This window comes from Lampetra fluviatilis, chromosome 31 (genome assembly GCF_964198595.1).
Source record: "Lampetra fluviatilis chromosome 31, kcLamFluv1.1, whole genome shotgun sequence".
NCBI classification, from domain to species: domain Eukaryota; kingdom Metazoa; phylum Chordata; class Hyperoartia; order Petromyzontiformes; family Petromyzontidae; genus Lampetra; species Lampetra fluviatilis.
In genome coordinates, this window is record NC_136305.1 from 9,570,130 (window position 1) to 9,593,089 (window position 22,960).

General features: G+C 52.6%; 1 protein-coding gene across 3 annotated transcripts in view; it reads right to left on the reverse strand.

The window, feature by feature from the left end:
- The window catches only part of NR1D2 (nuclear receptor subfamily 1 group D member 2), a 77,472-nt gene that overhangs the window by 14,072 nt on the left and 40,440 nt on the right, over positions 1-22,960 (reverse strand). For 2 of the 3 annotated variants that reach the window (XM_078871076.1, XM_078871075.1), the window contains exons 2-3: positions 1,275-1,568; positions 74-162 (exon numbers count right to left, since the gene is read on the reverse strand). In XM_078871076.1, the coding sequence (XP_078727202.1) occupies positions 74-151 (78 nt within the window). In that variant the 5' untranslated portion in view covers positions 152-162; positions 1,275-1,568. Of the gene's footprint in view, positions 1-73; positions 163-1,274; positions 1,569-5,300; positions 5,982-22,960 lie in introns of those variants that run through there. The other variant, XM_078871074.1, reaches the window with a different exon arrangement.

Consider the following 22,960-nt stretch of genomic DNA (forward strand, 5'->3'; position numbering starts at 1 on the left):
GGTCGCGGAGAGACGAAGGAGGGTTGGGGATGCGAGATTCCCCCGAGCGAGCCCCGGGCCAGCCGACTCTCACCTTGCAGCCCTCGCAGGCGTGCACGCCGTAGTGCAGCCCCGAGGCGATGTCGCCGCACACTTTGCAGTAGAGAACCATGGTGCTGAGCTCTGGCACGTGCACAAAGGGGGCAAAGACAAAGATCCCCCGTGTAGCCTTCAGCAGACTGTTGGGGCGAGTGCTGTTCGCGAACGGCAACTACGAAGGCCGCGCGGCACACGAAGGGGGGTGGATTGGCCACGCGCGGCCGCCTTTGTCTCCCCAGTGCCGATGTTTACACATCGCACCAGGTACCCATTTGAGGCTGAGTGCAATGGCACACATGAACACACACGTACACACATATACACCAGCTCACACACACGTACACACATTTACACCAGCTCACACACACGTACACACATAAACACCAGCTCAAATTTAAATAAATCACACAACAATCTGATCGTTATTTTCATATGGCAACCGTCATAAATGTTCAGTCCGTAACATTGTTGTTTGCTTTATGTTATTTCAACTTTGTTGTAGGCACCACTAAGTATTCTTGCCCCTGGTAAGTAAATGACAGATGTCCCTGTAATGCCGATCCCAATACGGGCTCTCAATCTGCACTCGGGGCGCACCTGTCGCACGCTCTGTGCCCTGCAAGCAGTGATCATCGCGTCTCTACCAAACTTGGGCTTCATTTCTCAGGAGATGGAATCAGCCACATTATTAGAAATATTTTTTTAAATTATAAAATACAACCATGATGGGCACGTTTGCACAGTCATGGGTGAGCAGGCCGAGGCTACTCGCTGCACTCCATGACCCAGTTCAAGCACGAGCGGCTGATGCCGAGGTTTGAATCCAGGTATCAGCGGTGCTGCTGTCAGAATATGTTCTCCCAGGAACACAAAGTTTACATTGATGAATTTTCAACTCAAATCTTCATTTCAAGACCGCTCTGCCATTTTGCTTTCAGCATAGTTTGACTTTTTAAAAATCTCATCTGTGCGGTCATGACTTTGTCTGAACTAACGTAGCAGAGCATCGGAACCCTTAACCAAGGGAACATCTAAGTAGGGGTGGAACAAATGTTCGCTGATTTTGATACAAATATTTCACTTCCCTGGTGGAACAAATATTCGAGAGAGCCATCATTCACCAGTTGAGTGCTCTGGCACCTGAGCCACCCATCTCTAAGTGACGTGGAACATTAAAAACGCCGCTTTTGTCGTACTGGGCGTATTCTTGCTGTCGTGGTTGGGCCGGCTGGGCGAGGATGGATGCCAGGTGGGGCCTTCCTTCCGTGGGTGGCACCGGGGGGGCGGCAGCTGGGAGAGGCCGGCGCCGTGGCCGGGGAAGAGAGCGGTGGTGGTGGTGGTGGTAGCAGCGACGGCGGCGGCGGCTCCCAGGGCGGGGAACGGTAGGGAGTCCGCGCTCGGGCAGCGCCGGGGCGACGAGGGTGAGCGAGTCTGCGCTCCGCTCGGCCAGTCCGGGCTGCGCGATGCCGAGCGGGCGAACACGATCACGCCTGTGGGAGACAGACGCCGAGATGACCGGGACATTGACAGCAGTGGCACCGGCGGCTCCGGTGGCTTCACATCTCGCCACGGTGGCGAGATGTGAAGTACCTCGCTGCCTGGTATACAAGGGAGGCGTGGGTTCGACCCCGACCCTGACGCCTGTATATTCGGAGTTTGCGTTTCCCCCCCGTGGTCACCAATTTTCTCCGGGTCCTCTTGTTTTCCCCTTCACATTTAGAAACAACGCGCGTTTAGAGTATTTGGCTGCGATGAAAAAAATTCCACGCGATAAGCCACTCCGTTGAGCTATCATTTGTGACTTTGTGAGCAGTTCGCTTCTGAAAAAAGAGCTCAATAGCTCCGTGGGCATTACCTGGTAAAATAAAAAACAAAGTTTAGTTTTGCTTACTCTCCGGCGAGCAGCACCATGGATCGTGTCTCCATCGAGCAATCGAAATTTGTCCCGAGCGAAAGGAGTGAAACACCCCCCCCCCTTCCCTCTTTCCAACTCCCCCCCCCATCCCACCACCATCTCTTCATGGCGGGGCATCCGGGCCCCTTACGTCTCCCGAGTGCATCGGTGGAGTCGCGTCGCCTGCACGCGACAGCGAAGCCACCGTGCGGGCCCACAGCGAGCCGGTGGTGGGCGCTTCCCAGGTGTGAGGCCAGGCACGTGCGGAGTTGACGCGCAGCGCCACGGGAAAACACGCGGACTCTCTGGTGCCATCTAGGGCGGGCAAAGCTTTCGCGGTGCCACGGCCCAAAGAATGTTACGAGTTGTGACAGGCTGCTCATTTACAAACAAACAAAAAAACAACGAGGTTGTCACATTGTTCGCACGTGTCTAACGAGTAAAAACAAATTCGGCAGCACTGCAGTTGTCCCGCTCGGGGTTGTGTTGCGACGGGTGGGAGCATCCCGTGAACTCACAGACGCGGCGACCCACGCCGACCTGGCGAAACGGCGTCCGTCCATCCAGGAGGATCCATCGAAAACAGCCGATAAATCACTCACAGCCGGGCGATTTGCGTTGCACTTAAAACACCCCCCCCACCACACACACAATGACGAAGCCGAATGGTTGAAAGTGGAGAGACCGCCGGTGCCCACCCCGAGGATGGGCGGGGCGGGTGCGAGCGAGCGAGCGTCGCGGTGAGCGGGTGACTGTGACCGCCACATCGATGCCGGAGCAGGCACGACACCCACACGGCGGTGGTGGACGTGCCTGGCGGCTGCAGTTACCGTGCGTCATGTTTGCGAGTTACGGACGGGCGTTAGATGCAGCCGGGCTCTGTGACCCAGCACGTGTTTCTGCACCCGGCACAACACCACATCCAGTGTACTGGAAGGGCTCTTCCTCCCGATATTGGGAAGCCACTGAGGCTATGCACTTTTAAATCACTTAGATTGAAAACTCGCTTCTTTCGAACTGCTTTGTTGTGTTTAGTTTGCTGTCCTTCCCCCGCACCTCCGATGAGTGCGTTTGGCTACGCGCGGTGCGAATGAAGTTCAAAGTACTTACATAAGCGCCTCTCACAACGGCTGTGGCAACTCCCAATCACGTGCTACCTACCCCAGACTACCGGCAACCCGAAAAAAAACATTGAGTAAAAAATTAAGCTCCGAGGTTGAGCTCTAATTAGAACCGATAACAATGCACAAAGACGCGTTACCCTTGAAATGAAGGTACTGCACACACTGTGAAACTTGTTATTGACAAACTGCAACTTAAGCCGGGTAGTAAAATTGTACTCGTGTTCACACAATGCTTAGCCTTGGCCAAAAGCCGAGAAGCAACACGAGGAGGAGGAGGAGACTTATTTTAGTCGATCTCATTGCGACGATGAGCTGGACGGAGAGAAACCCGTCCAAATGTTGTGGGAGAAACTCAACCAATGAGGGGAGAGGAATGAATTCGGGATTGGATCGGCTTCGGCGAGAAGGAATGGTCTGCAGGAGGTGATCATGGGGCGAGTACATGGCAGTGTTCTTCACTAATTTTCAGAGTGGGGGGTGGGGTATGGGGGGACAATTTCGCCGATAAGACATCAGTCAGTGCGAGGGCCGCCACACCGCCTGCCAAGGTGTTCTTTTCACCATTTGCCTCTCGTCGCGTGGGGCCTCACATCAGGGGGCGCCAGTGGCACGCGGGCCTTGCCGTGAAGACCGCCGCTCAGCGGGTGAAAGGTCGGGAGAGGAGGACGTGCCATGCAGACGAAGAGAGCAGCGGAGGACAGGGCCACGTGCAGGGGAGGATGGTGCCTCGGAGCTGTCTGGACAGCACGCTCAACGAAGATGATGCTGATGATTAATTCCCGGTGTAGATGTGTTTACAATTAGACGTTGACGAAACGCCGGGGTTTGGTGCGCTGACTTGTTCCCGACACGCGAGCAATGGGGAAGGCGGAGTGGTCAACCGAGAAGTCGGCCAGGTGTGCTCACGTTAACGCTTGTCTCACGGAACGTCGGACATTCTCCCTGCCGAGCAGAGGTCGCAACCGGGTACCCGATACCCGTACCATACCTGATTCCCGGCTACCCATACCCGGCCGGGTACGGGTACCCGTTTGCGACCCTGGTGCCGCCGGGTACGGGTAGGCCGTGAGTCACTGGTGAGTAACCGTTTGTCACTCATTTCCCAACGTCTTGTCTCTTCTCACAATTCAAGTTCCTAGAATCAACCCACCCGCGCCTGCAATCAGGTACCCGATACCCTACCCGTACCCGGCCGGGTACGGGTAGGGTACGGCCGGGTACGGGTACCCGTTTACGACCCTGGTGCGGCCAGGTACGGGTACGGGTAAGGAATCAAAACCCGTTTGCGACCTCTGCTGCCGAGGCGAGCGCTTTAGAAACTGGCGGAATCTCACGAGCTGGTAACTTCCAGGCAGAGCGACCAGAGAGATGATACCAAGTACAGTAGCAAGGGCAGAGATAGAGAGAGAGGGAGGAGCTGGGTTTGATGGCTGTCCCGTCTGCCATTCAGCTAGCACTCATCACAAACGCCCCGCGGAGTAACCCGGGCTGATTCATTCCCAACACAATGGGGGCGCTTAGACGCAAACCGTGCGTCATTGCCCTGCCACTCGTCGCCGCCAAGATTCTACCACGCCTCGCTTCCAAACCACCGGGGACTTGCCAGATCTTGGAGGCTGAGCTGGCTTGAGCCAGGATAGTTGCCTGGACGGGCGACCGCCGGGCACAAACAGCTGGCTAGAGGCTGCGGGTCTCTCTGCGCAGGGCGCAGCAGTATCCATCGTGCTGAATGTACATCTGCCTTCACGAACCCGCTCCGACCGGGGGCGGTGAAGTATGGTCGAATACCTCTCGCGACCCGCGCACGTGCAGTGGATTAACAACGGCGCCAGATGCGTACAATTCCGCTGGCTGGGTCACTCTGAAACAAACTCGGATTCGTACAAGCGCGCCACCCCCCTCCTCCTCACGCCGCCAGCGCACGCGTGCGGCACACAAGGCGATTCGCTTTAGAATCAGGCGCGGGCGCTTGGCGGGTTCTGTGGATGGTGGTCAGTCCCCTCCTGGCAACATCCAAAAATGTCCCTTTGGCACCGTCCACGTTGCTGGCTCCATCCGAGCCGAGAGAAGCTGCAGCCGGGCTCCGTTGATAGAATAAACTACGGGCGCTGCGTCTGTCACACGCAACGCAACACAAACGTGGACGAAGAAACAACAACAGCAGCAACAACAACAACAACCCCACAGGGCGAAATGCCACTCACCCAGCACGGTGTGCGGCGCACGAGGCTCAGCTCGCTCACTCGGAACCACCGAGTAGCGAGGGAGGCGCACGGCTCCCTCCCTCTTCCCTCCGTGGCGCTCGCTCCGAGTTTCTCCCACTCGCCCTTTGCTTCCCCGCGTGATGCGAGTGTGTGCGCGCGCGCGTGTGCGTGGTCGCGCGCGTGTGTGATATGTGCGTGCGCGTGTGTGTGTCTTCACCACTGACGCACGCGAGGGGTCCATGGGGAGGAGTGCGATCCGACCACGCGGCGTCACTCGCTCACGCGCGAAGGCACGCGGCACGCACGCGGCACGCACTCTACAAAGACAAAGACACCCCCCCCCCCGTATAGCCTTAACAGACTACCGGGGCAAGTGCTGTTAGCGAGTAGCAGCAACTTGAAAGTCGGGCACGGGCACACGAGGGGCTGGGTGGCCAGGCACTACCCCCGGCCGCCTTTGTATCCCCAGTGGCGATGCTCACACATCGCACCGAGTGATAATTTGAGGCTGAGTCGACCTAAGGGGAGGGCCCAGGACTGGTTCAGATAATCGTCACTGGCATTGTCCGGGTTCGTAACGCAGCGCACGAACCGATATTGTACACCACCGCTCCCCTACAGAAAAACACTCACCAACTCACACTCACTCTGCGAGACACATTCACCTGATGGGTCGAGAGTAGAACTCGTTATTAAGAAACCCACCCGCGTGGTTTTAAGCCCGGTCCCATTGACTGAAGTGTCTATAATAGGGTCGTTAAACCGATTATCGGTTCTGAAAGTCAGGAACCGGTAACCTTTTGCTTTGAGTGGCTATTTTCGAGGAGGTGGCCGTAGCCACACTTTACCCCACTCGTGTTGATGTCCAACATTAAACGTCGGACAACTCTGTGGAACGGAACGTCGGACGTCGTGTAGCGAACAACCCCGCGGTGCAACCCAACAACCCAGCGGTGCAGCGACAACTTGAATACCGAAACCAGGTTTTTTATTTCACCAGATAAGGCCCACTGAGCTGTACAACTCATCTTCAGAAGCGACCCGACTATCACAAATGATAGATAGATCGACGAAGTTGCTTATTAAGTGTGAATTTACAGCAGCCTTGCACCCCTTTGGTCCTTAATCGTAATTATTTTAAATAATGTTAATAACTACAGAGGGTTTGACGGAACAAAGTAGTTGTACTTACGCGCCCTTGCTCAATTTGTGTTCCGATGATTTGCCTTCGAAAACAATCTGGACACGTCTCGCACACCCCAGAAAGGGCATCTCACACCCCCAGGGCGCGCGTGAACCCCATGTCACGAACCACTGCTCGATACGAACGTTTCTAAATGTCGAGGGGACAACAGGAGGACGCGCAGACCCGGCGTGAGGAAGAGACAGAGAGAGAGAATCCAGAGCGAAGGGAATGACTTTTTAACCACATTGGGGAAAATCTCACCGGGGAGATGAAATTGTGGTGCGTCTTCAATTAATCCAGGTCACTGGGCTACACAGTTGCGCTCTACAACTCTGCACGCTATGGGGGGGGGGGGGGGGGTGTAGGGGGGGGCTAGGGCGCTTATGTAACGGGCAGGATGCTTCTTGTTGTGTTTGTTTGGCCCGTGCAGCAATAGCGGTGCTCGACCTGGCTCATGCGCGCGCCATCCGTCTCGGGACTCTGCTGGCAACACCAACGAGAGCAGAGCGAGAGGCTGAACGTGGTGGTGTGGGGTGGGGGGCGGGAGGTTGGATAACTCCCAGAATCTCTTCCTTGCATGTACGTACGTTGAACTTCTTTCGCATCGTACGCGGCCAAACCTCGCTCATCGGAGGCGCCAGTCAGACACGGCACGAGTTCTCTTACCCAGGATTCTTCCGTCACCCGCACGTTTCGCGTGTTCCACGTGGATCAGGAGCCGGCAAGCCTGCGGCTTTTTAAGGACTGCTTCCTGAAGTTGTTTAAAAATAAAAAAAATATACCGCCTCGTATTCACCGCAGTGGAATTGCGGCTCTTGAAATATTGAGAATTTTTTTTGTTAAACCGAATTCGAAAGAAAATGTATCTTCTTGTTATTTTGATTGCCGACCCCTGACATAGATGAAATACAACTGTTGTTGTTGTTATTATTATTACGCTTGTTTACATGGGAAAGTCTCACCGAGTCTCAACTTATTGTCTTTTTGGAGGATCCTGCCAGTAGGGGGCAATGTTGCGACGCGTAATCCCCAATTGAGTGATTTCCATGCATTTCTTACAGCATTGGGATCTTTGGCCAATATCCAGTTGCAGTGGAGTTTTTTTTGTTTAACTTTGACAATAAAGTGGAGGATCCGGAGGAAACCCATGCAGAACAAGGGGAGAATGACGTCGCCCTGCTGCTCTATTCAAGACGGGAAGCAGGTGGATGACTTCACTATTCTGGCAAATCGACCGACGATGCTGGATGTAATTACCAGCGACACGTCGTACTACTCAAATCGTAAATGTTGTGGATTTACTCTCCAACACACCGGTGGGCTCAAGTAGTAACTAATTGGCGTTTTGTTTACGTGACGAATCCCTTACTAATTGGCTGTGTCGGGTGGTGGAAGGTTACGACGCATTTATACTTACGCGATCTAACCCAAAAACCTTTATTATGAATACTATTGGTCGCGAAAGCCGACGTGCTAAACGTACAAACTCCACGCAGAAAGGCGCCCGAGACAGGAATTGAACCCGGCCACTCTTATCGACGAGGCACGAGTGCCACCACTACCGCCACACTGCCGGCACGAAGCACCGACAATCACGGAATAGGCTTCTGCGACTTCAGGAAAGCTCTTTGTTAACCCAAAAGGGGAGACTCAAAACATTGCCAAGGAGATAACCGACCGATACCGTTGGCACGGTTGAAACTAAACACTTACGTTTCACGTGGCACTGATAACCGCCTGCCTATCACTGACAACGCCTTCACAACATCACTCTTGCTGAGCGCTTGACAATGTGCACTTGCAGTGAGCGAGTTCCATTGCTCCTCAATTCCCCGCTCTCAGTCCAGCGCGTGCTGCTCCACTGGTTATCGCTGCGTTCCGTATAAATCAGTGCGGCGGTGCCGGCAATAGCAACTCAGCCCAGGCAAAGGCAAACCCCCGGGCCAGCAATTCAGCATTGAATGTAGGAATACACGGGCCGCGGTGTGTTATAAAACTTGTTTTTATTTTACGAGGTAAGGCCCACTGAGCTGTATAGCTCTTTTTCAGAAGCGACCTGGCCACAAATGATAGCTCCACGAAGTGGCTTATCCCGTGGAAATTTATAGCAGCCAAATACTCGAAATGCGTGTTGTTTCTAAATGTGAAAAATGCACGCGATCACGGGCGGAGAGAGAGACATCCAAACTACACATTTTACAGCAAGCGACAGGGTCGGGATCGAACCCACGACATCCTGCATACCGGGCGAGGTAGTTAACATCTCGTCACCGTGGCGCCCCAGTGTACGGTGTGACGGACGCTGGGTGCGGGGGGGGCACGGGGGGGGCATGGGGGGGGGGCACGGGGGGGGCATGGGGGGGGGCACGGGGGGGGGGAGAAAAACGTTTGGTTCTCGTTGGGACACCGCTCAAGGCGGGCGAAGGTCGGTGACGAGGGTGGGGGCGCCACGGTGGCGAGATGTCAACTACCTCGCCTGGTATGCAGGATGTCGTGGGTTCGATCCCGACATGAACTCTCTCCCCGTGGTCGCGTGGATTTTTCTCGGAGGCCTCTGTTTTTTTTCCCCATTGAGAATGATCGTGCGGTAAGGGTATATGGCTGCTAGATATGGCTACATGATAAGCCACTTCGTTGAGTTATCATTTGTGGCCAGGTCGCTTCTGAAAAAGAGCTATATAGTTCAGTGGGCCTTACCTGGTAAAATAAAATATAGTAATTTTTTTAAGTTAGTTAATGTTATCCCTCGACGCATAGAAAGCAAAACGCAAAAAAACAACGATCAGTTCACCAAAATTCACGAACATTGACCCACGTGGCGAAGTATGGTCAAACAAGTAATGTGACAAACTAGATTAGAAGCTTTCGTGACTGCAGGAATTACTCTTTGGTTCTTTCGGTAAAGTCACGTAAAAATAAATCAAATTAAATAATAATAGAATACGACGTTTCGATTTTTATGTTACTTTACCGAAATAACCAAAGAATAAGTCCTGTGACAGCATGGTGCCGATCTATATCCAGCAGTATGGTAGGGTCGATATCCAGCAGCGGGACTGATCCATGGCTGTAAGCTCTTTACATGCGTGTACTTTGTATCTAATTGGTCGTCACGTGACCCGTCGTCACACTGGAACGCGCCGTTCATTGCCTGCCAATCAGTTGCATTGTCACTAAACATGAACTGGATCGCACGATCCATTCAGTGGCTTTTGGAATGAAATAATCTCATCCGGTTCAAAATGTGGTGACTTTTGGAATGGATAACCGGTTCAAATAAACGATGAATAAACCAACGCACACTGGTGACTGATGCGACGTGGGGGTGGCGGTCCGTGGGTCCCACGTGCCCGTTTACCCAGAAGCCCCAAACCCCATGCCGTCATCTCACTCACATCTCTCCGGCCACCCTGGATGGGGAAACGACGTGCACGGATGATGTGCTATGAAGAAGGATAATTCCCCGAAACGTCGCCTATAGTATCCACTTTTCATTATATAAGGCCACGGTGCTGTTAACTAATGCGTTGAGTTCTGTTTGTTTGTTAAACGCGAATGGATGGAGCTCGGAGCAAACTCAGAGGCACGTGCGGTAGACAACACGAACCCCCGCGCCGCACCGTGAATTTAATTACAATTTTCACTCGATTACTTTAAGGTCAAGTTAACCTAGGTGAGACCCGGCACCGGCGAAGAACAGACGGACCCCCTTTAAAAATATTCTCAGCTGGAAGACTGTTAATATCCCCACGACAGCTCCCGTCACGATCGTGATGTCGGCCCGCGCCGTCACCTCCTCGTTTGGAGACATTATCCTCGCTCGGAGCGTCGGTGAGGTCACGGCTACTTTGTTACGCGCGTGCAGATCGCATCTGCGTAGGGTTTCCTCTGGATTCCACAAATCACGGACAAGAATGCAGAGTTCACAGAAAAGCCGCGTGCGTGAGTTATGAAATGCGGTAGGAGAGGGCGCTTTTTTTCTCTCTCTTGTCCCATTTTTTTTTCTGCAGGAGGGGGCAAAAATAGCTTTCTCATTTCAATTCTAGACGGCAATTTCTGCGTGAGTGAACTCTTGACGCATGCCACCCTTGAGCTTAGCCGCTGAGTCATTGCCAGCGCAAACAAAATCTGAGCTCCTTCCTCCACGCGTTGCCTAACAATGTAATCATAGGCGTCGGCTGTCGAGGCAACATATCTACCAAACGAATCAGTAGTCAATACGCCTCCTTCCTGTATGTGTTCCTCCATACAAAATATATAAATGTGCTTTTTTTTTACATCGTAGTGACCAAACGAGGCCCTCTGGGAGATAATTTACCCAGCAGCACTGGTTCAATACAAGCAGCGCTGGTTCAATACAATACAGGACGATCCTGGCTCTGCTGACGAGACACTCAATGTTGAGATCGGTCCAGAAATGTCCATGAGACACTGAATGTTGAGATCGGTCCAGATGATTTTATTTTTGTGTGGAAGAACAAATATTTGATGGAGACATACTGTAGTATTTATTTTATAACCTCACTAGAAACGGTAAAGTCACGTAGTTAGAAATAAAATAAAACAAATCACGACGTTTTGATCGCAACATCGTGATTTGTTTTATTTTATTTTATTTCTAACTACGTGGACTTTACCGAAAGAACCAAAGAGTATGGATTCCTGCTGTCACGAAAGCTTTAAATCAAGATTGGTCACTAGGAACAAGTCTAATCGTTTGTGCTCTCTAAGAGTGCACGTTAGAAACATAAAGCTCACAAACTTTTTGCAATATAGGGAAATTCGTGTAAATGTCTACATTGTTCGGTCTATATATATGTAACAGAAATATCTTCACGAACAAATGGGAAATATTTGCTCAAATGTCCTGCAGTAACATGAGAGAGTTGGGCTCAATTCCCCACCGATAAGAGGCAGGAACAGGGTTCCATGGAAACACAAGCTGACACGGGGCATCTGTAATTACCCTGCATGTGACGATCAACACAACAACAACAACAACGACGGCCGCCATTCGCTACGAGGTGACGACGATGTCACTACAGCACTGGTGTCAGGCTAGGTGCACTTTTTGAGGCCATCACGTGCAGTGTGGAAGACTCGCTGTTGGCAGCAGGAGCTGACGGGACACAGACCCCATTGTGTTACGAGTGAACTGCCCGAGACGGCTGGCGGATACACCACCTGTGCTTCCCACTGGACCAACTTGCCGTGTTTTTTTTAAATCTCTCTCCCAAACACGCACACGTATATACACACATACAGACACAGACACGCACTCACATGAAGCCAGACACACCCCAACAAACAAAGACGTGCATGCGCGCGCAGGTGCAGGACACACGCACGCACACACGCACGTGAAGCCAGACCCAAGACACAGGTGCAGGACACACAGGTGCAGGACACACACGTGCAGGACACACACGTGCAGGACACACACAACGGTGAGGAATGAGCGATGCTGCCCCGGTCACGTGTCTCCAGCCACACGTGCGCGCGCGCTCTCTGACAGAGCTTGCCGCTCGGTACCTCCATTCATCAACCCGTCCTATCCCCTCCTTGCCCTGAATGCGAGAGCCATCCCGGGAGGGGCTTCTCCCTCTCTCTGTATATGCGGCATGTCCAGGAAAGCCCCCCCCCCCCACCCCCCACTGCAAACAGCGTCTCGATGGCCTCGAATCAGCGCTCGTCACTCAGGGTTCCTCGCCACCGGTTCCTGCCGCGCCATCACCCCGAGTGTTTCGTCGCAGTGGGCCGACCCCATGGGTTGTAGCGCTTCTATTTTCAGCCCCCGTTATCATGAAGCATCGATTATATTACGGCCTCTACCGCACAGGACGAGGGAACACGCAGAGTGCGCAGACGACAATTCCCCGCAGAGCCTTTTGCAAGACTAATGGGGGGAAGTGCTGTGAGTGAGGACCTGGGCGGCACGGTGGGAGAGGGAGAGGGGGGGGGAGACTTGGAGCGGTTAGCACCAAGCCCAATCGCCTTTGTCTTCCCAATGCCGATGCGTACACACGACGCAATGTACGTTTTAAGGCCGAGTTGACCAAGAGGAGATCCAGGACCGGTTCAACTATCACTCCGATGTGCACCGTGGTTGGGATTTGAACTCGGATATTCGGGTTTGTAGTGCGGCGTACGAACCACTGCAACCATCGCTTTCAACAAAGACCCCCGTCTAGCCTGAACAGACTGTTGGGTCAAGTGCTGTTAGCGAGCACCTATGAAATCCAGCACGGCGCACGAGGGGGTGGGTGGCTAACACCACGCCCGGCCGCCTTTGTCTCCCCAGTGGTGATGTTTACACATCACACCAAGTACTCATTTGAGGCTGAGTCGACCTAGAGGAGACCCATGCCCGGTTCAGATAATTGAACTCGGGTGGCCAGGTTCGTAGCGCAGCACGCTAACCGCTATACATATCGCTTCCCAACAAAAAAAACCACACACACCAAGACAGACACATACACACGCCAAGACGCACACACACACCAAGACACACACACACCAAGACACACACACACGCAACCAGGCAGAGAGACCCACGTGCCAGCGTCTGCAGCAAAACGAGGTGACCTACTTTTAAACAAGCCCCCGCGTGTGTTGCAGCCGCCGCCGCTGCTGCTGCTGTCCCCTGCCTCGCCGTGCGCACGCGAGGGAGGGAGCGAGCGAGCGAGGGAGCGAGCGAGGAAGCCTGCCTGCAAAACAGCCAGCAAGCGCCGGCGTTTGTAAATGCGTGGAGTGGCCGGTGACGCGGCGTGCAGGAAATCCAACCCGGGCCACTGCCACGGAATTGCACCAAGCGCCGCGAATTGGATCGCGCGCGCGCGTCAGACGATGGGGCGCATGGCCGAATGTTGACGCCGTCCATGAACATATTGTTGTCTTAAATTTCGATTTAAAGCTTTCGTGACTGCAGGGATTCATCTTCTTGGTTCTCACGCCGTGAGAATTATTTTATTATGTTTTATTTTATTATTTTTATTATTTCCATTCTACGTGACTTTACCGAAAGAACCAAGAAGATACTGTTGTCTTGTCGTCGCTGTACTTTCTTTCCGGTCAAGTTTAAATGCTCCCTTAGCTCGCGTTGGTCGAGCGGCGTTGGGGGTTATCGCCGCTGCTGCTGCGCTTGTGAAACATGTTGCCCCGGGGGCACCACCTTGGGCACTGCCGATGTGCGTCACGCCAGTCAATGTGGCTCTTTTTTTCACGATGATCATGATGATGATCGTGATGATGATCATGATGATGATCATGATGACGATCATGATGATGATCATGATGACGATCATGATGATGATGACGACGCCCTCCTGTGTGCCGCGCCCTCGCGTGAAGCCGACGTTTGTTGTGTCGGGGAGGGGGGGGGGGATCGTTTCAAATCGGTTCTATCGCTTTGTTCATTCTGTTGCTGAGGCAGCGAACGAGGTGCGTACGTAGGGGGCACAGGTGAGTCGCGATTCAGCGTGGACATGGGGACATGGGGGTGGCAGGGAGGGCGTGAGGCTACCCCCCTAGACACACGACACAAGCTGTGCCCCCCCCCTCCCTCTTAATCCATCGTCTTTAAAGAGAACTTGGCAGGTGCTCAGCTACCCTTTAGAAGTTTGGCTTTCCTCCCTTTCAATTGTCTCCAACGGTTCCTGCTAAAATGTCAGATACCAGCTACAATTTTCTTGGGATAATCCTATCATGAATTATGGCGTGTCTGTTGACCGTATGCATGCATGTATGTTGGCCTTCTTTCGCACCGTACGGAGCCTACCGAGCTAATCGGAGGTGCGTGGGAAGGATAACAAACTTAACATAAACAGCAGTGACCGCGCGCGCGTGTGTGTGTGCGCAATGACCATTGGAGCACACCAATGTGGGTGTCTCTTGGTTGTATTTAAAACTCCTTGGGAGTGTGTCTGGGCTGTGCGACTTGAGACCCCCTCCCCCCTCTTCAATGGCAATCTGCCCCCCCCCCTCCCATCAGCTTCAAAGTCATTCTCACGTCTCTGATGATTGTCAAAGGGCACGGTGGGCAGGCGCGAGGTTGGGTGGGTGTGGGCTCATGCGAGTGCAGTAGAAACCTCCGGCGCGGTGACTTTGCCTTTCATGTTCCCCCTCTGCGTGGCTGTCCGTTGCGTAATCACAAGGGCGAGCGCGATATGCGAGCGAGCGAGCGAGAAGAAAGGGGGGTGACTTCCCGGAGTGGGAGGGCATTTACGGGACGCGCCGTTCGCCCTCCCCTCCTCCCGCGCTCATCCATCTGCCCTCCACGCCTGCAGAGGGCACCTGGGGAGTAATGCAGGAGGGGGATGTGTTGCACGATGCACAGGTTGTTGTGAACTCTGTGTGTGTGTGTTGTTGAGATGTGGGGAGCGGTGGCGTGACGGTTAGCGCGCTACGCCTACGAACCCGGCGAGCCGAGTTCTCGATTCCCGCCAACACCAAGTGGCGATTATTTGAACGGGTCCTGGGCCTCCCCTAGGTCGACTCAGTCTCAAATGAGTACCTGGTGCGGCGCGTAAACATCGCCACTAGGGAGACAAAGGTGGCCAGGCGTGGTGCTGGCCACCCACCCCCTCGTGTGCCGCGCCGGCCTTCGTAGGCGCTACTCGTTCACAGCACTTGCCCCTGCAGTCTGTTGAGGCTACGCGGTGGGAGATCTTTGTCTTTGTTGTCGAGTTGATGGCTCACTCGGCATTTGTTGATAACGACGCCACCTCTGCGAGCGCACCCTTCACGACGGAGCGGGGGCACCCCGAGGACAATCGACGACCCCTACCCGTATTCTTAGGTTTTTTCGGTAAAATCACGTAGGTAAAAAAATAAAATTAATAAAAGTAAAATAAAAATTAAATAAAAATCACGACGTTTCGGAGGCAACACAAGCTTCCGTCTTCAGGTGGAACCGTCACAGCACGATAGATTACTTGATACAGCTATCGTGCTGTGACGGTTCCACCTGAAGACGGACGCTTGTGTTGCCTCCGAAACGTCGTGATTTTTATTTTATTTTTATTTAACTTTTATTAATTTTAATTTTGTACCTACGTGGCTTCAAATCTAGACCCCTACCCGGTCGTGATACCGCTAAAGAGGTCATCGGCGGAGGTGGCCCACGCTTGCGATGACTTCTCTCCGCCTGGTGAACGTTCTCTTGGCCCTTCAATGGCACTGACTCAATTGCAGGAGTTGTCTTATACTAGTCGGAGTTGCAGGTCCGCACAGCGGGGGGCTCGTTTAGCCCCCGGGGAGCATTATCGACGCAGTGCCTGCGCGGGCGGGGTGGGGGGAAGTGGATAGCGCATTGCGTAACGAACCTGCGTACCCAAGTTCGATTGTAGCTTACGACCAAAAACGGTGGCGAATATTTGAACCGGTCCTGGTCAAATCGGCCTTAAACGAGCACCTGATACGGTGTATAAGCTTTGGCACTTCTTAATTTAAAACGCATTCCTTGAATAAATGTTTGTTTTTGTGTGTGTGTTTAGTTTACTGCCCTTCCCCCGCACCTCCTATGGACACGGTTGGCGATGTACGGTGCGAAAGAAGTTGAACATCCATACATACGTCACTGGGGTGTCAAAAGTGGCTGGCCGTGGTCCTACGCACACCACCTACCCGTGTACTGTGTTGACCTTCATAGGTGTTCGCTAACTGCACTCACTCCAAATAGTATTTGTGTGTCTCTGTGAGTGTGTCCGCCCGAGAGCTGAGCTGCGCTGCGTGACATCCCAACACCAACTTGCGATCAGAGTTGTCACCAATACCTAGGCCAACTGGGTCAGGTATTGAACAAATCCTCGTCATTTTAACAATTCCTTACATTGTTAGAGCGTGTGCATTTCTCTCTGTCGCGCGCTCTCTCTATATATATAGACACACGTGTTTAAAAAAAACCCAAACAAATCGGCTTTGATCGAAAACAAAAAAAATATCAAGACGTAAAGTTCAGCGCCAGTTAAAATAACTGAGATGCTGGCAAAAGTCATCGTTGTTCCTGGGCGCTGTCATCCACCACGCACCACGACAGGGCGGCCTCCACGCACGCGCCGTGCCCGCTTTGAGGCCAAGGCGAGGCGCCTTGAAGGCTGCAATACGTGGGGATTGGACAGTGCGCAAGGGGGGCAGCTTGGAGGCCAGGCGAGGTTATGTAGAGAGGGAGCCACTGTGGCTCATGGGAATGATCGTGATTGAGGAGGGAAGGGGGGAGTAGGCTCAGGGAGAAGTTGAGAGCAAGAGGGGGATGAGTGGAGGGGGGGCGAGATGGCCCACTTTAAATGCGTGCATGCGGCGCATATTTTCATGCGTTTAAAGCCGGGGAATTCAATTTCGGGGAGCGTGACCCACATTGGGGAACACAAGGTCAAAGGTGCGATTCCAACTTGATTCTCGCATCCCACGCACGCCACTTAAAATGCCGGTCTCGGGTAGTAAGCGTTGGCACGGGCAGGGCCACGGTAGAGCATCGGCGAGCGGCTAAGTGCAGCAGCGGTCTCCATTCCAACGATGAAGCAAAGCGCCTCTAAGCCTCCTCTAGCAGCCGCGATGCAGCGCGCCACCATCCCATTGCCAACATTATAACAACCTTTGGTTCTTTCGGTAAAGTCACGTAGGTAAAAATAAAATAAAATAAAAAAAATCACGACGTTTCGATCGCAACACAAGCAATCCTCATCAGGTGGGACAACCAACAGCAAGAAAATGCTGAAGTAGGCGAGAGAGCTGCCGTGGCAAGAGGTTATATAGGTAAGAGAGGGGGAGGCAAGGGAGGAGAGAGAGATGGGGTGGGGGGTAGGGGAAGGGGGGGGCTGTGTGAGCGCTAGGGGAAGAGGACGTGAGGCTGGGGGGGGGGGAGTGGGCGGGGCTAGAAGTGGGAAGCTGAGTGTGGGACACGGGGGGGGGGGGAATAAAAAATGTGCTCGTAAACCGGCAGGTACGATGGAAACAACCACAACCCGTTAAGGCATTACCTGGTTAATAACCTTAATATAGCTTGTACACACGTGTGTGTCGAGGTAGTGCATGTGCGGGGTTTTGAGCCATGCAAGTCCCCGATAACCCTTCCTCCTCCTCTTTAAAATCCTGCCTCTTTAAATAGGATCTCTAGACAACGAGTCATCTGGTCACCCTTTTAAAAAACACAACAGCCGCCAGCGCTAAGCAAACACGAGACGTGTGTTGGCGCTTCACAATTTACGGTGTGCCCGAACGGCTTTTATGATTCCCAATCGCGCCCCATTCGGTGGTGGTGATGACTGCACGCCGAGAGGTTTCCCCCATAATTCAACACTGCCAATGCCTGTTTTAACTGACGCCCTCAATCACCATGAATGCACCCTGTATCCGGTTCGGATCTCAGAAGCTAAGCGTGTTCGAGCCTGGTTAATACTGTCAAACTTGTTACCAGGTAAGGCTCACTGAGCTTCACATCTCTTTTTTTCACAAGCGACCTGGCTATCACAAGTGATAGCTCAACGAAGTGGCTTATCATGTTGGAAATGTGTAGCAGCCAAATACTCTCAACCCATGATTCTAAATGTGGAGGGGGGAAACCGGATGACCGATTGAAACATCGACGCGACCACGGGGAGAACCTGCAGACTGCAATCATATTATACAGGCGTCAGGGTCGGGATCGAACCCACGACCATGCGAGGTAGTTAACATCTCACCACCGTGGCACACTGCCTGAGAATACCAGGTGATATAGGCTTGATCTGCGAGGTGGTTACGAGTTCGCAGTCGAGCGATGATTTTTATTTTGCGTTTGCCTGTGTAGACCTTTGAGGGCTATCCCCTCAAAAGAATTCGGTTATTCTCCGGGGACTATTTGGTTTCGTCCTGCGTGCCAAACACCATTTAAAAGGGAATTGGCCAACACAATTCAGTGCAAGACACTCCGGAAGGAGCACCTTGACACAGCTCTGTGGGACTTTCCTGGCACATTGGTAACACTTGTGTCTCAACACCAAGAAGGGCCTAAGTTCAATTTCCGACTCGGCCACCGTTCTGGGTGGAGTTAGCATGCTCTACCCCTTGTTCTGCCATGGGTTTCCTCCTGTTTTCTCGCGTTTCTTTACATTGCTGTAACTTTCTGAACTACCCCCTTACTGGACATCTGTAAAACAAAATTTGCTTTATAGCTCATCGGATTCCCCCTGCAGTATCAATGACGATTCTGAGCTAGGAACGAGGTGCAATGTCACTGTGATTGGCCAAAACATCGCAATGCTGAAAAATCCCCCAAACGGTTCTCGGTGAGCAACATCGCCCCCTACTGATAATACTTGGCAGGACCCAAGAGCCTAGAGATCTCGGCGAGGCTTTCCCGGATAAATACGGCGTAGTAAGGGGTCGTCCATAAATGACGTCACGCGATTTTGGACGATTTTTGACCTCCCCCCTCGTCACACGGCGTCACAAAAAAGTCAGACCCCCCCTCAAATATGACGTCACAAAGTTCTGCCCCCCCCCCCCAAAACATATTTCCATTTTGAAAATATGCTTCAAATCGCTTTAAACTATTGTCATTGTAGTGCGTATTCAACAATTAGTGTTGTTATAACAATTCTATATTTATTTAAAGTTGCGCATTGTGATGTGACGTCACATTTCTCAAACCACCCCACCCCCTCGTCCCACATCGTCACAAATGTCTGACCCCCCCTCCCCAGGTGCGTGACGTCATTTATGAACGGCCCCTAATCCATAAGGGATAATGTAGGTCGCCAAAGCCTACGTGTTAAAACGCGTCGTAGTAATAATACTGCGTTGCAATATTTTCCGTCTTCCGCCACTGCGCGTGACGCACGCAGGGTGATCACACTCAAGCCACTCCGACGCGCGCATATTACTATTACACGCTTTCTATGAACTCCCTCTGTCTGTTGTTGTCGTTGTTGTCGTTGTGTAGGGGTGTCAGGGGAAGGATTCCCACCAATAGGACGGGGGGAGTGGGACGGTGGCAGGAGAAGGGGGAGGAGCAAGCGAGGAGATATAAGGGAGAGAACGGGCGGGAAAGAGGGGTTGGTTGGTGGGAACGAGGTTGGGACGGCTGCGGACAGGTGTGGATGGGAGGAAAGGAATAAAAGACGAACCCCCTGCAACCTTGTGTCGGCTCTCCTTTACAGTTGTATCCTCAAATCTTGTAACTCAATTTTAACCCACTTCTCAATGTGGTATCGACTGCAAACTTTGGAATATTTATGTCATACTGATGACAATACTCTATTCTGTCATAAAAAATAATAATCTTACATTCTTTTGTATATGTTATGTTTCGGCTTGGGTCTAATTGTCCACGGTCAACTGACGTTGGCTGTAATTGGCCACGATCCCTTACGTGATGGCAAGCTTCGGGGCCATTACTAGTACATTTCATAAAAGCGTGTTTTTTATATTGGTAGGAATCTCCTGGTTACACCAGCCCACAGGGGATTATTGTGTCCGTCCGTCCGTCGTGCAGGGAGGGGCTGGGTGGGGAGGGGAGGGTGGGGAGGGGCTGGGTGGGGAGGGTGGGGAGGGTGGTGAGGGGCTGGGTGGGGAGGATGGGGAGGGGCTGGGTGGGGAGGGTGGGACTTGGTGGGGGGAGGGTGGGGAGGGGCTGGTCACCCCGTGGTGCCCATATAAAACTCAACGTTTAACCTACTCACGCCGGCTTGTGCCCGCCCTCACAGTCGGGCATATTTGCGGAATACACCACGCAGCCGTTGACCCTGGCCATTGACCGAGCAACCCAACGTTCCTACCAGCTCCCTCCGCAGGAATGTGTTGTTTGCACACAGATTGCCTCTCCCAGACATAAACGAACTCGCGTGTGTATTACGATTGCTATTGCTTCATTCGTCGTTGAGGTATTTGTTTACCCAGGAAAAAAAGGCCTCATCGAGTCCCAAGAGTATTTTTAAGCAGAGTCCTGCCCGGTTTTCGCAGTACGGGGGGGGAGGGGGGGGCGACGATTTCCGTGTTTTCAAACGAGACGAATTGGGAGTCGTATTTCAAAATGTGGGTAAATTCGGTCCAAGGTGGTCGCAATAAACTTGCTCTCAAAGAAAGCTGTCTCTGGTGTGGACCAATCAGTTTCAATGCATATATTATCAGAGCCTGTTTTTTGTTTGCATGTTCACCACAAGTACGTGTTTGGTGTTTTAACATCTTGACACCTGTTTTGTTGCCAGAAAGGGTAAAAACCTCTTGATATAAGCTTCCTCTTATTTTGGGAAATAACGTCACGGCACCCTTGAGCGTCCACTGCGACGCAGACGACGCGCGTGACCACTGGTTAACAACAGCAACAAAGCCGCATCATTAACCAGGGCGGCCGTGGGTTTCGGAACCGGGAAGAACAATATCTCCCCCTGCAACAAGTGACAGCGAACGCGCCGCCGCAGCGACAGAGGTGGCGCTGTCGTTCACGAGTCACTCGCCAAACAATTTACGTTTGGGAGGGAAAGAAAAACAACAACGAACATTGCGGCAACACTTCCGCTGCGCAGAAGAGGAACACGGGACACTGACCAGGGGAAGGAAACCGAAGTGAACGAGTGCGCTAAGGGGCACGGATAGACGCATGCTGGGGGTGGGGGGGGGATTAACAACGAGAAGAGGAGCATGTGGATCAGACCGCACTCGTCTGTGTGTATGTGTGTATGTATGTGTGTATTGTGTAAGTATGTATACTATACTGGAGTTTGAACGCCGCTGCCAAGGACAGTATAACGAGAACATGATGGGAGACTACATTTGGGGGCTGATTGGTGAAAGTGATTTACAGTATAACCGTGAATGTCGAAAAACTACTCACTTATAAATCTTTGTAGTAATTTTTGTATTACTTTAGTGTAAATACATGTTAATTTTGATTCATATGTTTTTTTCTGACTTTATGTGAACGAAAAGACACAAATTCGCCCGTTTTCTCATCGAAAATAGGCACATTTCAAAATGTCTACTGTCCCGGTCACAAAGGAAAAGTTTGTGGGGGATAATAGCCATTTTCTGTACTTTTGAGGCATAAGCCATTACGAAATAACACTTACTACCCAGGAACAAAAATTTTTTTTACACAGTGTAATGATTGTACAGTAAAAAAAACAACAAACACGAATGCTGAACTTGTCGGGGTTGGCTTACCCAGCTCTGTCACATCACAGATGCGTCCAAAAATACCGCGCAACCTACATCGGGCCCTGTTTTACTGGCACGACATGCTGCTGGCTGCTGCCGGCAGTCTGGATCCGTTTATGAATATAATTAAACGCGATTCACGTCGCCGTGTTTGTGTCGGCTCATTGACTTCGGAAGTAGGCCACGCAGCCGTGGCCACGGCGCACGACCACAGACAGCTGCTGCCTCTCCTCCTTCTCCTCTTCAGGTCACACAAGACACGTCCACGTGGGGAACGCACGCGTCGTAGCGGCCAAGTCTCGCTGTGAGCTGGAAACTCATTCGACTCAGAAATCCCATCCTGCCTTCTTCCCACCCTCCCGCCTGCCCACCCGCGGTTTTCAATTTCCACCGTTTACTGTGCCGCGCGCTTTTATTTCCTCCTTCGCTGCTGACAAACACTCGACACCCACTCGTCTCTTCCCTCTGGCCCCCTCCCTCAGCTCCCCTCGCATCTCCCCCATCCAACGTCGCCGCCACCGCCGCCGTGACATGTAATGCGATGCACTTGCCACTTGCACCTCCTAGGCTTTTCCTTGAAGTTGACCTATTTTTTTGTTTTCTTTGTTTTTAAGGGCTGGCGGAGAAAGTGGAAAAAAAATAGGTCATCGGCAGCGTCGCCTCTCCCTCCCTTTGCCCCCCCCACCCCCCACCCCCAATCAAGGCGTCATTCTCAAGGGGAAGCTCCCAAGGCTCCGCGCTAGAACGGCGCCTTTCCACGCAGTCCTCCCGGCCTGGCGGCGATTGAAGCGGCAGAGATTCGCAGAGCCACCGCGGCATCGCCGTTGGTTCCACGGGGCTGGGGATGGGGGTGGTGGTGGATGGGGCGACGCTTCGATATCCGCGGGGCAAAATCTGCGTCGGACTATCAGCGACGGCGCGCACGCCGCGTCCCACGCAACGCTGCGCGAATCGTGCGACACACGGAGGTGGCGCGTGCAGATTACGATGCGTTCAGCCGACCCACACTAGTAATTGTGATTATTATTTGGCGAGGAAAAACGGAGCAGCTGGAGGGAGAGAGAGAGAAAATACCACGTGTGCGATAAGGGGCGATACATTATTTTCGATTTCGGTAAAAATGATAAATCCTCAGTATTTCAAGAGACGCAATGCACTGTGGTGAATACGAGACGGCGGTACTTTTTTTTTTTTAAATAAACGACGACACGACATCAATTCCTTCAAGAGCCGCATGCGGCTCCGTCGCCGCAGATTGCCGACCCGCGACAGACGTGACAGACGGAGCTTCGCCCACACTCTGCTGCTGCCGCATTCTCCCAACAAGCTACGGGTCACGGCG